The 16999-nt window shown below is 43.0% G+C and overlaps 1 protein-coding gene across 3 annotated transcripts in view; it reads left to right on the top strand.

Annotated features, from left to right (window-relative positions):
- UBTF (upstream binding transcription factor) overlaps positions 1 to 16244 on the top strand; it is a 79009-nt gene extending 62765 nt beyond the window's left edge. For all 3 annotated transcript variants that reach the window (XM_085872687.1, XM_085872686.1, XM_085872688.1), the window contains exons 16-21: positions 9826 to 9899; positions 10105 to 10294; positions 10507 to 10554; positions 10638 to 10700; positions 11476 to 11598; positions 14770 to 16244. In XM_085872687.1, the coding sequence (XP_085728813.1) occupies positions 9826 to 9899; positions 10105 to 10294; positions 10507 to 10554; positions 10638 to 10700; positions 11476 to 11598; positions 14770 to 14889 (618 nt within the window). In that variant the 3' untranslated portion in view covers positions 14890 to 16244. The remainder of the gene's footprint in view (positions 1 to 9825; positions 9900 to 10104; positions 10295 to 10506; positions 10555 to 10637; positions 10701 to 11475; positions 11599 to 14769) is intronic.
- The last annotated feature ends 755 nt before the right edge of the window (positions 16245 to 16999 follow it).

Raw genomic sequence — 16999 nt, 5'->3', positions numbered from 1 at the left:
TTCTTTGAACAGGAATGCTGTTGGTTAACATTTGTTCGTGAAAACCTTTAACACCGATGTCACTTCCACATGGACATGGGTTTATTGCAAGATGTATCAGCAGGATGCATAATGGAGCATCTTCTATCAGACACATGGAATCCTGGCACAGTTTCACAAAAACAAGTGCTTGCTGATTCTGTCGACACTTGGGAATGTGGCCTTCCCTTCTCACTTTAAATGGCACTTGAGCTGCATTTTCATTTTTGAAAACCAGATGCTTACCTTTGAAACAGTTAGGTACGTTTCACCTGTATTGCAGCTTACCAGGGGTATATGGCTTCTTTTTTCTTCTTCTTTTCTTTTCTTTTTTTGTTAGTGGAGTGTCTCGGCTTGAAGGGGAGCTAGAGCATATAACGGTTCAGTTATGCGAAAGTGCAGATACACCCATAGACTCAGCTTCATCACGGGACATTCCAATGATCTTTGAAGGCCTTTCTTTCCACGGCATAAAGTTGAGCTTCACTATATTTGTGAGCTTCAATAACCATAATAATCTGTGGGATAAAATAGAGGTTATGGTTCGTATGAAGGGAAGCTGTGTGACAAAGTAGCCGTCACTGATTTGCCGAAGGCAACGGGTGGAATCTCAAACACAGTGTGGCTTAACAAAAAAAAAAGTTTCTCAACAAATGCATAAATCCACCTTTTAAACATAACATTGATGTGCTTAACAGAGTCCCAGACCTCAAAAATATGTGCTTTCTGTGGGTGTTAATGGGACCTGGCAAACAATGAATTAAAAAAAAAAATTCATAAAATCTCATATCTTGCACATTTTGTTTTTTGGATACACAGTTGAGATACATGGAAGACCCAGCCCACTTCACGGATTTGGACGTAACAGACAAAAACAGGATGCAAAACATGCAAGCATGGAGAAGGAAACTCCAAGGAGGGGAAAGGAGAAACAAGAAAATTAGGAGATATTTGGGTGGGGTTAACGAGGGTAGAAAAGATCATGGTCTTCAATTGGGGCCGATCTGAAATGGTGGTGAACAGCTGTCTTGAAGACCTGGAGGGAAGAATGATATTGAATAGGATGTTGACGTTTATTCCACATGTGGGGAAAAAGAGGAACAAATGAGTGGAGGTCACTTTTGATCAGCCACTTTGTCTTAAGATCATGGAAATGATCACTGCCAATGGTATGCCAAAAGTTGTGTGCTGAGCACTCTCGGCAGCATTGGTTATATGATGAACTTATCTGGGATTGACGAGGCCCTTGATCAGGTATATGGCTTCAATGCTGTATCTCACATGCTGACCAGCAAAGCAATTGCGCATGCTCTCCGGGGACATATCCTGATGGAGGCATGTAACGTGGTGTGTAATGTGTAACCCTGGGACACAATGCCCATGTAACATGTTGAAAGTCTACTGGTTAATGATGGTGATCCTGGTGAGCAAATAATGGATTCATTGGATGACACAAGTGAACCTTGCAATGAGGTTAGAAAAGAAGCAAAAACAGTGACAGACAAGTCTTTGTCTGCTGGTAGACTATATGCCTGGTGTTGGCTTAATGGTTATGGTGGTGGACTTGGGATCCTCGGGTCCTGAGTTCAAATCCCACTCACCGTTGAATTAATACTAGGTAGGGTTGAGTCAGCCTGTCATCCTTCTGAGGTCAGCAAAATGAGTACCAGCTTGCTGGGATGAATGGGCTATTTGAGTATCCTGTGTCGGAGTGGCGACCCATCCAGAATTGTGCCCAATACCCCAGAAGACTGCTTTGGCAGCACCGACGCTCTGTACAGAGTATGGTCCCATTGGATTGGATTGTATTGGTAGACTCGAAACAGCTCAGTTTGAGAATCTGAGAGAACTTCTCGGTGATGTCTTGGATCAGGGGATAACAGCTCATGAGTTAGTCAATTCCAGAGATTTTGCTGTTCTTGATCACAGCCTCCTGGAAATGAAAACAATGTTGAAGGAGTGATCACAGAATGCAAAGCTCTGAGTCCAGTACTTGTATGATGTCGCCATGTTAAAGGACTTCAATACGGCTGAACGGACTGGAGACTGGGAAGTGCACCTCACAGCTGTTGGCAAACTGCTGAATTTGTTTGCCGTGACCGGACATTCCAACTATGCCAAGTGTGCGAGGCTGTATCTTCAAGTTATGTGCAAACTCCTGGAGATTTATCCATGGCTCTTTGAGAAGTTCATGCAAGGCTGTCATGTTGTGAGGAGAATGACTCGGTTTTAGGGAGGCTTATGGACGAATCTTGTAATTGAGCCAGTGATGATGCGCTCCCTGAAAAGGCCTGATGGCCGAACTCTGGTCATGGGGTGACCAAAAGCATCCGCCAAAATAAAAGGGGATTTACAGTTTGCACAAGTGCGCTTCTGTCCATGGGGCCATGTCCTGGCTAACTCAGTTGCATCATAGCACCAGTGAACAGCACATCGATCTTGGTCAGTCCTGTCGAGAATGCAATTAATAAGACTGTCAAACTTATTGAATGGTTCAATGACCATACTCTGTTTGACTCTGCTGTTATCAGTCTTCGCTCACTGGAATCAATACAGGTTGTGATTATGGCATTAACTGTGATAGAATGGAAGACGTGAGCTTGGAGATTCAACAGAAACTGGATGACTGCTGCTTCACTGATGCCTCAGTAAAGTGCAAGGATCTGATTCACACCCTGCAGGATCAACAGCCAGGAATTAGAGTCGAGAAGAAGACCGTTCACATTGATCCGGCAGTCTTGTTCATAAGATGTACCACTGTTGTTTACCGGGAGGATGAGGACCTCTTACTTCAAATATGAGATGACGGCGATACCTACTTCTTTGTTCAAGGACTGGTTGATGAGAAAGTTGAATAAGGTAGACTTGGCATGTGAACTGCAGAGCGAACTGGTAAATTTGAATGCAGACCACGTTGTATGCACAAAATGTGTTGAACGTAGTGGATGGAGGCTGGCTACTGCATTGTATTCACTGGAAGAAGAACTCTCGCTACCAGGTCATATTTGTACAGTACTGTTCATATGTAAAGACAAAATATGGACTGTCGCATTGTATTTGATAGGTATGGCCAGCCTTCCATAAAAGACCACGAACACAAACGCCAAACTGTTAAAATGTCTGCTGAAGTCATAATCGGTGGCACTTGGATGATACATAAAGACCATAATGTGTTTTTCTCCAATGAAAGAAACAGGTTGGCCTTCATCTCTCAATCAGGTGTGTTCTTGCAAAGTCAAGGTCACTGTGTGAGCTTCAGTGACTGAGATGCCAAAATTAATATTTCATCAACAGCCATTAACTGTGCTCGAAATGGTCAGCCTGTTGTGGTTGTAGCAGACAACAGACATGCTTGTCTTACTTCTGCACCACTGGCAAGAAGACATGGCTGATATTTACTTGAGGAAGGAAAAAAATTCTCAAAGGAGAGGAGAGACCTCTGTGTACAATATCAGACAGGAAGTGGAGATGAGCAGCAGTCTGAAACTGATTGTCCTCTTCATTCATGCTTTGGGTGGCTGTGACACGACATTCGGAATGTTTGGTCATGGAAAGACTCATGTGCAGTGAAGGGTGATGACGGAGTTGGAGCATTGGCCAAAATCATCAGCTGCGAGGAAAAGACTGTGATGGAAGTTAGGGATGTGGGAATTTGTGTCTTCTGCAACATCAATGGAGGCTGTGAAACTGACTCACTCACGACTTTGAGACATGTTCGGTATATGGCAATGATGGCTAGGTGCAATTGCCTGGATCCTCAGAAACTGCCATGAACCGAGCGGGCCAGGCACTTCCACAGCCAATGCGGTCACCTTCAAATTGTTTGGCAAAGCCTGAACAATAAGTCATTGAACAAGCTTGAATGGGGTTGGAAGCTTGAAGATGGATGTATGGTTCCATTCATGACTGATCTTGAGGCCATGCCAGATGATGTTCTCAAGTTCATCCATTGAAAGTGTTATGGCATGCGTTGGGTGCTGTGGGCCATTGTGCAACAACTGTGAGGAAATGATCCTTGTAATAGAACAACGACGGTCTGATTGAATTATGACACTCAAATATCATCGTGGAAAAGTGAGTAGTGTCCCAAATGGTTTTGGGATCTTTTTTTAAACAACTGTGTTAAGTCGCCATCATCCCTTCTCCCTTCATTCCAGAAGGCCTTGAAAGTTCACCGTTAATCAGCATCGACAGGGAATCAGCCATGTGAATCTCTGAAGAATGTATTATGAATACCTCTGCAAAGTTTCTTTAATTTTTCCATAATACGGGGTAAGATACTGGAATCTCACTACGTGTACTCCTTATTTTATTGGCACCTGGAACGACTCGCGTCAAGCATTCAATGAAATGTGAAAGAATTTCACAGGGTTGATGGCTTTGAAATTTTAAATGTTATTTTGGACACTTTCTTCAGCTGAATGCATCGCTCTGACATCTTTCCTCGAGCCAACTACACACTGATATCTCGAATGTCAAATTTCCTGCGTTTTTGGTGGCCATCTTGAATTTCATCAACCTCATGTGCAGTGGGTGCAAAACAGACCTCATCACTACCTTCGACATGTATACAGGCATACATTTTCATCAGTTTCATCATCTCATCTTGCATGTGAAGCGAGAAATCAACATTTTACGACCCGTACCCCTTATTTTAAAAGAGCGCCAAATGACCGTGAAAGTCAAAACTTCGCCCCACAATAACAAAAGGCTGGAAGGGCACTCGGTAGAGCGCATACCTCCACCACGCAATGCCTGATCCACGTGAACATATTGGGTCCAATAACTTTTTGAAATGTCATGCTATACAGTACTATATCGTTTTTGGTCCTATCGATCAATGGTGAAGAATCACTTTAAAAACGAAATAATTCTCGTTTCCATATCCGGATTTGGATCTTCACCAAAATTGAATCGATTCGTCCTTGCGACACACCCAACCGATATATATATATATATATATATATATATATATATATATATATATATATATATATATATATATATATATATATATATATATATATATATATATATATATATATATATATATATATATATATATATATATAGATATCGTGTTTGCTATCATTTTTAGCCCAATCTCTCAATGGTGACGAATCACTGAAAAAATTATAGTAGTCAGATCCGGATATGGATCGCCAGGGCCGGATTTACCATGTGGGGGGCCGTGGGCACAATGATTGTGGGGGGCCCCCAAATTTGGAGATTAATCAACAACTTAAATTATAACTGCTTTTTCATCAACAACTGAACTTGTATCTATAGATTTGGCAGATCCTGATCAGGAATGATTTGGCATATACTCGTATGTTCACAAATTACAATTAAATCTGACAATATGACAAGATGGACGGATTGTTATTGATATGGCTGGTGACTTATCTATGAGCTGATGACTTATCTCTGAGCTCCTAAAATCAAATCACAAAAATGCTGTTGCTACAAGAGTAAGAGATAGAGATGGACTAATATAAGAAAATAACAAACGACGCAGTCATTAATCATACTACGAACTTCGACTAAAAATCTTCTAACTACTAAAAACCCTCTAGGCAAGAGAAATCCGAAATGGTGATTAATAGCTGACTTCCAGCGACCGCAAATATACAGCAGTGTCATCCACATCAATGAACAAGCTTCCTGCGCGACTTCGTGGCAGAGAACTCAGATATGAAACTGTCAACCTGCATGGAATTGAGCACATCGGATTCGGTTGAAATGATGGTCAGATTGACCAGCGTCTACTGTCCCATCGTGGAGCGAAGATGGTTCTTGATAAGCTTGAGTTTCGAAAACGAGCGCTCCCCAGAGCAGTTCGACACCATCAGTGAGAGGTAAATCCGAAGCAGCACTTCCAAGTTTGGGAAAGTATCGGTGAGTTTTCGCTCGATGAGAAAACTGTACATCTCGAGTTCAGTACGGCCCGAGTCTGGCTCTGACTCCTTCATCATGGCTTGGAACTGAATCATTTCTTTTGTGAGGTCAGGTGATAGATCTTCCCGATACAGGTCGACGAGCTTCGAGTATGACTCTCAAATCTGCTCCACTTCGAGTTGAACAAGAGCACGCAGGAATCCAAATCTGTCGCTCATCTCGCTGTAAGCGTTTGTACGCTTTTCCAACTGCGACAGCAGTACGTCGATCACTGCAACGTATCCACTTGTGCGAAAGGACTCCATGGTGTCTAGTTCTACTTCTGGGGTGTGTCTGTAGTCCAAGGGAGCGAGGCGGACATTATGCTTTCGTCCACGCGATCCGCGAGTGAATTCCTCCGTACCTGAGCGCTCCACTCCGTCAACAATGAATGTATCAAACTGATCGTGTAATGACTGCACAAAGCTCGCCAGTGACTTGAGGAGCTGCACGGCTGTGGTGAGATAGGTAGCTTGCGACTGAAGGGTTTTACTCGTACGATCAAATCTACCAAGGACAGTAGACCAGAAAACAGCAGAGAACCCTATCTCGAGCGTGCACATCGTTTGGTGAAGTGTCTCGGCGGTGATTCTCGTTTCACGATTCATTTGTTCATCGTTTGCGATTTCATCGAGGACATCCGTGATTTCGCTGCAACCGTCTACAAGAGCTCGGGTTGCATCAGAATGAGCCGACCAGCGAGTGTCGCTGAGGCGCTTTAGTACTTGCAGACCTTTGGCTTTCAGAGCGTCAAATAATCTGGCGTAGCGCGACGTGGAAGCTGTAAAAAAAAAATACATACACCTGTTCCACGAATTCAAAGAATGCTGCTGCAGGTCTACAGCATCCCACGGCCGACTGACCGACTAAGTTCAGTGAGTGCGTCACGCATGGCACAAATATTGTGAGAGGGTTCTCCTGTTTGATCATTCCCTGCATCCCATTGTATCGGCCACTCATATTAGATGCGTTATCGTAAGATTGTCCTCGGCAGTTAGCGATGTCCAATGCAGTGGCTTTCAAAAAATCCAGTAATGCCGTCGCTTGATGGAGTCCAGTGTGTCCTGTGTTGCTCAGAAAGGTCATGAAACGCTCCACTGGAGCCTCATTCTCGATGTATCGTAGAATAACTGTGAGCTGGTCAATGTGGCTTATGTCAGGAGTAGAATAAACTGACACAGAGAAGTATTTTACCTCTTTCACACGAGCGACGATGTTATCCAGAACAGATTTTCCGATGATGGAGACTAACTCTTCACATTGTCGTAGATGATAAGTAGTTGGTGTGGCCACTACCTTGGTTGGCATATTTCTTTTATGTGCTGCACCAAAAATTGATCATATTCCACAAGTAATTCCATTAAACCAAGGTAGTTACCATTCGTCTGTGACCCAACAATTTCATCCGATCCACGGAACACCAGTCCACGCTCAGCGAGAAACGATATCACGCTCACACTTCGTTTCAGCACCTCCCTCCAATAAGACGCAATCTCACTCACCTGTTTGACGAGTTCAGTGTCCACACGACCTGCGCATGTTGCTCTGTCTGACAAGCGGATGATATTCGCACAATGTACATGCGAACGCTCATGCACCTCGATAGAACGACTGGCATGCTTCCAGTCATTGAATCCTTCCCCGCCCAGGGCAGTAGCGCCTCCAAAGAGCTTGCAAGCGATAAAGTACAGTTTTCCGGTTTATGTGGAGAAGAAAAGCCAGGACCTTTTCACGGACTCTCCGTTTTGTAGTCTACGGTAAAAAAGATTCTTGGAGCAGCAGCGTTTCCTACCTTCAACGAACTGTATGGATGAATCAAAAGGACCAGTCGAATTCTGCAGGGGCTCCAAATCTCGTGAAGCCCAGAAGTCGATCATCTCTGACGACAGTCGCTCAGGAGGCCAACATCCAATGCAATTGGCAAAGCCAGGTCCACGATCAGTCAATATATCTCGCGCTTCTTCATCTGATGCATGTTCTTCATCGGTGGAACCTTCCGAGATGTTGGGCAAATCTTGACGCGGGGGTTGCGTTGCCAAATCCACTTGTTCTGTCTCTGTTGGTGTTCCAGCCTCTGTCATGGACGAATCGCCTGTTTGTGCAGGAGTGAAAAACTCTGAGATTTTCTGGGTCTTGTCGACGACGGCCTTGTGTCTTTCATCTTTTTCCTTGGAACGTTTCCGCTTTTGAGCACCACTGTTATATTTCTGTGGAGCCCTGGATTTGTGCCTGTCGTCACCGAAGCTGCTCATTGTGGTTTCTGCAGCTGGTAGGTCACGAGTAACCGAGATATTGTCAGAGTGCACGTGGAACGTACCAGAATCACGAACAACAAGTATGTTTCACACACCTGGAACATAGAAAGTCACACCGTGTTAATGTGCTGTGCGCGCCAGTAAGCAGGGTACTGACAGCGTTCCCTGCCAGCTGCAGTTTCAGTGTGTACAATACTACCCCTGCCGGCCATGTGCTGTGCTGGCCTGGCCTAGTTTTACCACGTCGACTTTCACCTTTTCACCCCTCCTCTGGCTGGACCTCTGTATTCCGTCTGTGCTTGCTGGGCTCTGACGGGCAGTGCCGTAGTTAGTTGGTCACGCTCAACCATCCGAAGCATCGATGATCGATCCAAAAAAAAGATCCGAATGCAGGCCCCCAATGCCCGAGGCTTGCCCCGGGAATTTTTGACCACGTTGGATCCGTTCTGTGGACCGTGGAAGAAACGGCTAGAAAAAGCCAAAGCTTGAAAAGGACCCTCACAGTGACGGACAATATTGAAAAGATATCCTTACAAAGACTTTACAATCTTCATTCACTGACAATAAAACTTTAGAAGCACATTTTCAAGGGATTTTCAAAATGTCATCGAAAATGTGGGGGGCCCCGGGGCGCCCCACCTGTGGCCACCCCTACATCTGGTAGTGTGGATCGTCACCAAAATCAAATTGATTCTTCCATGTCACACACCCAACCTGTCCACCAAGTTTCATCCAGACGGATTTGGTGGATAGGTTGGATGTGAGAAGAGGACGAATTTATTAGATGTTGGTGAAGATCTGGATCTGGATACGGATCGTCGAATTGTTTGACGTGATTGGTCACCATTGAGAGATGCAACCAAAAACGGTATAATACGGCACGGTATCTCAAAAATCTGTGGATGAGCTGGGGAGGTGACAAGCCGATTGGATTATGGTAAAGGCCTGGATACAGATCCGGCCTATCTGTGGGATACAAAACGTAAACTATTCAGCCTTGTGGAGGTATGTGCTCTTCTGAGTGCCGTTCTCTTTATGAGTTGGGATCTTAGGTTCAAATCTCAGATACTTTGTTCACTCCTCCAATTGTCTACCCTTGTGACTCATGTAAACCAACACCAATTAAGCCTGGTATTGGCTTAGTGGCTAGGGTAGCTGGCTTGGGATCTTAGGGTCCTGAGTTTGAGCCCCGTTGGCTGCTGAATTAACACCAGGTGGGGTTGACTCAGCCTGTCATCCTTCCGAGATCGGCAAAATGAGTACCAGTGTACCGGTATAGAGGCACAGCATCAGCAGCATAGTTGCGCCGCAACCAAATGATAGCAACCCGGCAGCCAAGCTGCCACACATAAGAAGAGAAGAAGAAGAAGAAGAAGAAGAAGAAGAAGAAGAAGAAGAAGAAGAAGAAGAAGAAGAACACCCATTTATATTGACATCCCAGTTCACAATGATTGAGTCAAAGGCCTCTTCCATGAACATTTGATCAGTCAAACAAATGAACAAAAACTCATTTGGACCACTAAAAGTTTTGGATTGACTTGTTAGATCAGGAAGAGAATATATGGTTGCTTAATAAAGGGTTAATTTTTTTTTTTTTCTCATTCTCTGCCTGCAGAAACAAGTTGCCGAAATGAATCCAACCCCTGTTAAGAAGGTGAAGTTTGAAGGAGAACCCAAGAAACCACCAACGTACGCTGATACACTTGTGGTATTTGTCTGTCTGTTAACCAAGCTAATTGTCAGGGTGCTGTTTAGAAATTTTGTATTTTTATTTAAATTTTTTACTGTCCAAGAAAAAGCTCCAATCTTTTTTGTACAGGTGTCCTGACAATAAAACAATTGTTGAAACCATTTTCCATTTACCAAACTGACACTATTATCTTCTTATCGGCAGGAGTGGCTATCAAATGTATTCACAGCGACTGCTTTCCAACGGTGAGCTTGCACACATATCCATGCGTGAGCGAATGATGGAGGTCGGGCGACGCTGGCACGAGCTGAGTCCCGCACAGAAGGAGCAGTATAAACGGCTTGCAGAAGAGGCACAAAAGAAGTATAAAGCGCAGCTCGACACCTGGCTTAAGGTTGGTTGGCAGCCGTTGGGGAAAGGAGAGTGTGGGGTGACTGATGTATAATCAAACCAATGTGATGGGTAAACGATGGTCAAGTTCTGCGAGGTTGCAGCTTTGGGGTTAACGCACTTCCTACGTTCTCTTAACTGAATTGAAGTGGGTTGCAAAATGGTTTGGGACTCGGAATAAATCTTGAAAATGCAAATAACAATGTTGTGTTGCAGACACTCTCTCCATCTGAAAGAGCAGCGTACAAGGAATTCCTATCAAATGTAAGCCAGGTTGTATTTTATTCTTGCGATTTGATCGTGGTTGGCAAGTTGTTTTTGTTTTTAATGAAGCTTTGTATGTCCAGAAACGGAAGACAAAGTCTGTCGCATCAAAGGCAACGGCTTCAAAGAAGACAAAGAAACAAGCGGTTAGTTATTTTATTATTTATTACTGTGTGCGGTTGTGCTCGTACCAGCCTCGGTGGCATGATGGTTAGAGCATACGCTTTGGGTCTGGGAAGTCGGGAGTTCAAATCCTGGCCACCGCCACCTCCTTCCCATGCAGCACAAGGCTGCGGGTAGCATCATTGTCTGGGGGTGCGGCTGTGCTACTGATGCAATGCCCCTATTACCAGTACACTGATACTCGGGTTTGGCCGACCTCGGAAGGATGACAGGCTGAGTCAACCCCCCTGGTGTTAATTCAACGGTGAAAACCAGGGGGTTGACTCAGGACCTGAAGATCCCAAGCCAGCCACCCTAACCGCTAAGCCAACACCAGGCTTAAACCCTGGCCAAGTCATACCGAAGATTTTAAAAATGGAATGTGCTGCTTCCTTGCTTTACCTCAGCATTTAGAAGGACAGAGCATGGATAAACCATGCTGGAAAGGCAATGGCAAACCTCCTAGTATGATTATTGCCAAGAAACTGCTTCAGCAGCACCAAGGCTCTGTGAAGTGTTCAGTTCATCAAAATCAAATGATACATCATTCATTTGTGTCTTGGTGATGGGTTTGACTGATTCCGATCACGAGTCTCTTGCTTGTTGATAATTGAGCATTGAATTTAAGTCTTGAACCGGTAAACATGTTGTATTCAGATATTATCATTTGCCATTTGTCAAGAAAAGCCCAATATTCATGCATTTTATTTATTTTATTTGGGGTGGGGGGCACAAAACAATTTCAACGATTACTTAAAGGAGGAAGAGGAGGAGGATGATGATGACGATGATGAAGATGCTGATGATGACGAAGAGGATGATTCTTCTGACGACGATGATGGTCAGGATGATTCTTCTGATTCTTCCACTTCTGACAGTGGGGTAAGTGCTGCAAAATAGGTACTTTCACTTTGTACTCAGCTTAGTTTTTGATGAAATGAAGCTTGGAGTTGATAAAAAGCTATAACGTGAAGACAAACTTGAGGCATCATGCGGAACCAGCAATTAAACGACCGTGGAGCATCGTGAATTGATAGATGTCTTTTGCACTTGTATTTGAGAGAAAGTAACACGGCTTTCCCTGCTTGTTTCACAACTGAGTGTCACGGATTTTGAGAATAATCTGTTTTTTGTTTTTGTATGTTTGCTAGTTTTGTCACACACAATCAAATGTCACTCTCTGTTGTCAGATTTCCAATTATTTTTTTTTATCATTTTAAAAAAAATTTTAAACGGCAATTTCAAAAATGGGGAAGGGGATGGGTGGAGAGAGGTCAAGTTTGTGGCAATGGATTTTACATGATTTGGCCTCATTATCGTTTTCTTTAAGGGCCACAATTATTCCCACATTCTTGCGGGGTTGGGTGGGGGGCAGGGGAGGGGGGAGCTTGGCCCAAGTCCTTCACGAATCGACTGGGCCAGGCCTGATAGTCGACTGAGGTTGGGGCAGGAATTTGGAATTTGTTCCATGGCAATGGTGTGCCTACTCTTCGCGAAGGACACCGAGGGATCTTCAACATCCACCAACTAATGCTAGCAGCCGAGACGCCTGCTTAATGTCCATCCAAGGGACAGTGCACGCACAGATTACACTGGGCTGCATTTAAAATATTTTTTTCAGAGGTCTCGGTTTTCTCAACAGTTCTTATATGCTTTTTGCATGCTGAATTCAGAAATGTATCTATACTAATTTCGCTCAATCAGGTCAAGTTTTTATGCTATCTCAATTTTAAGGAATAAAAAATAATCAAAATTTTTGTTTTTTTAATTAGCATTTTTTTAAAATTCAAAATCAGACTGACATTGACAGAAAATGTACAAACTATACATATAATGACGTACACACAAGTACACTTAATGTGGAAGAAAGTGCCTTCTCAATTACTTTCATTTAAATTTCAGAAAAAAATATACATAAATCGTTGTTTCTGGCAACACCCAACTTCAGTCGCTCCAGCAGTCGCTGTTTTCCTTCGTCTTTTTAATGTTGAATTTCACATTAACGGTAGTTGTGTGTCATTTTATATATAGTTTGTACATTTTCTGTCAATGTAAGTCTGATTTTGAATAAAAAAAATGCTAATTAAAAAATCTAAAATTTTGATTATTTTTTTTCCTGAAAATTGAGATAGCATAAAAACTTGACCTGATTGAGCGAAATGAGATATATTTCTAAATTCAGCATGCAAAAAACATATAAGGACCGTTGAGAAAACCTTGACCTCTGAAATGATGCAGACCAGTGTTATTCATGCTGCCTGTGAAACACCAGGGAGACTGTTTATAGCTCGGCCGAAATTCCAACTCAGGTTTAGAGAGCTGAGAGTCGAGTGTGTGTACCTCAAGGTCATCTTGCCAGCCCATAATTTGTCCTGATGGCAATTATAAAATTGCACTACTTCGGTTGATAATCTTTATCATGATTATGTAAGAAACTAGAATGGCACTTGGTGGAGTGCGTACCTCTGCCAGGTCCAGCAGTTTGGTTTGTGTCCCACTGAGAGGCCGGATCTGTATCCGAACATGAACATGAACCAAAATCTAATCGACTTGTTCTTGTCACCTACCCAACTCTTCTCCCAAGTTTTGTCCAAACGCATTCCCAACTTTGAAATCTCGTGCTGCATCCTGTTTTTGGCCCCATCTCTCAATGGCAAATAATCTCTGAAATTCTCGGATCCAGATCTTTACCACAATCTAATCAATTTGTCCTCGTCACATACCAAATCCATCCACCAAGTTTCATCCAAATCCGTCCATAACTTTTACATATATCCTGCTGACAGACAAACAAACAGATAGGGGTGAAAACATAATCTCCGTCCACACTCGGTGGCGAAGGTAACTAAAGCGATCATGTCGTGCAAGCGCTGAAGCGTATATCCACCAAGTGGGTCCCCTTTGAATCTTCACGGTTTCATCAGTTCACAGAACATTGTCTCTCAACTCCACGGAGTGACATCAGTGCTGATAAAAGTTTTCAAATGGCATTTCTGTTCGAACAGATGCTCATACAAGAGCTTGAATGACAGCATGTGAGCTTAGCATCATGGATATCGAGTGGAAGGAGACTTGTATATGATTAGAAATAAATTTTGATGTGACAGATGTTAGCATAAACCCCAGCCGAGCACTTTGCTCGAGTGTCGCACCGATTATCGTATGCACCGTTTAATGTTTAATTCGGTAACAAGCCGATATTGCTTCCTTTGTCGAATATCGGTATCGTTAACGACACCACGTTCCGATACCGATAAGATCATGCACATTAGAGACCGCTTCTTTCTTTCCATCTCCGTTCTTCCATTCAATCATCCTGGACTTTTTGACATTGAGGGAAGATGACAGAAAACTAGGTTTTTTCCTGTCTGCAATGCTTGTCAACAATCCATTTAATGCGGAAGAAAAACTTTCAACACAACAAACCTTGTGCTTCATTGGAGAAACAAACGCGAGCAAAACTTCCATAAATATGAGGATCTGCTGAAAGTCGGCGAGTCAGCAAAAGACGTGGAAAAAGAAACAAGAAAAAGACTCGTCATCGGAAGAGAGCACAGATTGTGTGTGACTGGGATATCAACAACTCAAGAGCCCAGTGCATCCGTCGGCAAAACGATAGCGACGGATTATCAACCATTCTCTGTCATGGAAGATTGGGGAAAAAGGGGCGGGGGGGGGTTCACTCGTTTAACTGTCTTCCTCGTCGTCACTATTCACAGATGGTTGTCACCCGAACTGACGATGATGTGATGCGAGACGTGTGAAATCCAGTTTGCGGCATTTCCTGCTTTAGTTTCATTAGCGACATTCGGAGTGCTGGGATAAGCTGCGACTCCCTCCTGAATTTAACAGATTTGCGATTGGCTGTTGTTGTTTTTGTTTGTTTGTTGGGTTTTTTGGGGGGAGGGACGGGGAGATGTGGGGGACTTTCCACTTTGGACATGTTGTGGAGGACTCTTATTTTAGCTTTTGTATACATACTTTATATCCCCTTTGTTTTCTCAAATTGCTGCTGGCAACTCACAACGAATGCAATGTTGCTCTTTTTGTTAGAATGAAGATGACGACGATGATGATGACGACGATGACGATGACGGCGATGGGGAAAATCGAAGCAGTGAAAGCAGCGACTCATCAGACTCCGATTCGGACACGGGCTCTGGCTCAGAGTGATGCACATTGCTTAACGTTTAATTAAAAAAAGTATCCCTTTAGAAAACGAGCTTGCTCAAAGTCTCTGCTTTGCAGCGTTAGACCACATTGTCATTTTGAGTGAACTCGTATTCTAAAGAAAGGATATTCACACCATTGTGTACTCTTCAGATCTTCTTTGAGAACATATTGTCAATTTTCAAAACAGCTGCAGCTTTCTTCTTCTTATTATTTTTCTTTTTTTGTTTCAAGCATCCCAACAAAATACCTTTCGTCGAGACAGGAATGTCTGGGAAAGCTGCAGGTACAAGATACCATTTGTGACACCACAGTATGATCAACCGCTATGACATTTTTAATGCAGTTTTTCCACCGAGGATATTGTAGCATTGAGTTTGCAGTTCGGTTTAATTTTCAACTTTTGTTGCAAAAAAAAAAAAATCTGATAAGGCAATTGCCCGTGCACTTCATCTTTGTACATAGTAATAGCAACCACTGTTAATTGCACGTCTAGCCAGCAGGTCGCTGCGGCTGGTCTTGTTCCATTGTGCTCTTCTGGGGAGGGGCAAGGGGGGTGGGGGCTTGGAGAGGGGATGCAGAACAATAGATGCCTCATTCGCACTGCATATTCTCTTTTTGGGACTTTTGTATTAATGTTAATAACCTCAGTGTTTGTACAGTGCAAGACTGTAGGTCGAGCAATGATATATAATGGGCTTGGATCTTTGAGAAAAAAATAATAATAATTATCTGCCGATGTACATCTGGCCGCCGGCTTCCGTTTGTTCCTTTCATGCCCATTTTATCTTTCATTCACACTCGGAAATTAAAACAGGCAAGCTGAGAATGTGAATCACGTTTCAGTGTTTAAATATTGTTGTAATGTTTAGATTTGAAGTAATCTCTCAATTATGTACAGTGAATGACTTTTTCTTTTTTTTTGGCTCAGGGGTGCTTACCAATTTTTTTTTCTTTCCAATGTATCTGAGCTTTGGTTTGTATCGAGAGGGAGGGAAGGGAGAGGGGGGGGGGATTTAACCGTTCGATAACACCTTTTATTGTTCAGCCCAGACATCGTTGCCCCACAGCTGTGTTTGAAAAATAGAGTTTATGTTCAAGTACCAAAAGGGCTCCTGTGCTGAAACCTGGGTTTATTGCACCAGCTCTCTACATCCAGCAGGCCTTGCCGAAAGCTGCTGAACTCTCATCAAATAAGTTTTTTGACATCGTTTGTCATTATTATTATTTTTTTTTGAAGGCTTTTTGATATACTGTTATGTTTTTATATAGCTGTACCCATTCCCATTGCCCTTGTGTACTTTTTGGATGGAGCTGAGTTTTAACAGCATCTCTATTAAACTTTGAACATCATCCCACATCTTACAATCTCGTATTCTTGTGTTGATCGAAAACCGATCTGACGAATACTGCACTGGCAGTGCTGTTGAGAGCAAAAATCAACTCAAAACAACAGCATTGAGGGGAGATATGGACCTCCTTGTGTGCGGACGTGTCGGTGTGTTGCCGGTGATGCTCATCCAGTTGCACCGCCAGTCTGTTATTTGGAAATTGAGAACAAGTATTTGTTTGCACCTGCCATTCTATAAATGGCTGGAAAATATATTTTGGTGCACTTCGTTTGATGAAGGGATGGTCTTGTCAAAGGGCAAGTCACCATGGACCACAACTCAAAAGACTGTGCACAATGGTTTTGCATATTTTTACATCGATATACATTTTTTAAGCAGAAAGGGAAAAATTGCAGAACTACTTTAACGGCCCCACTTATTCCCACCTTGTGGGGTAGACCAGGGGCAACAGTTCTGACCCATCTTTCTGGAACAGGTGGGATCTTTAATGTCTGCCAACTTATGCTGGCAGATGGGATGCCCAGCTTGATAGCCACCTTTCGTTAAAAAAAGTTTTTAAAAAATCACAAGGGTGACAGTTTTTCGCTGGGGTGAGATTCAAACGCAGGCTGGACAGCTAGCTCAAATGTGAATGCATGGACAGTACCCCAATGCTATCCTACCAACCCAGCAAAATGGTAAAATATATATATATATATATATATATATATATATATATATATATATATATATATATATATATCTCAAATCCATCGGGACCA

The sequence above is a fragment of the Eptatretus burgeri genome, chromosome 3 (genome assembly GCF_056783735.1).
Source record: "Eptatretus burgeri isolate ZD-2024b chromosome 3, Ebu_testis_v1, whole genome shotgun sequence".
NCBI classification, from domain to species: Eukaryota; Metazoa; Chordata; class Myxini; order Myxiniformes; family Myxinidae; genus Eptatretus; species Eptatretus burgeri.
Note: the sequence above shows the minus strand (reverse complement) of the source record. Positions and strands in the feature narration are given on the sequence as shown.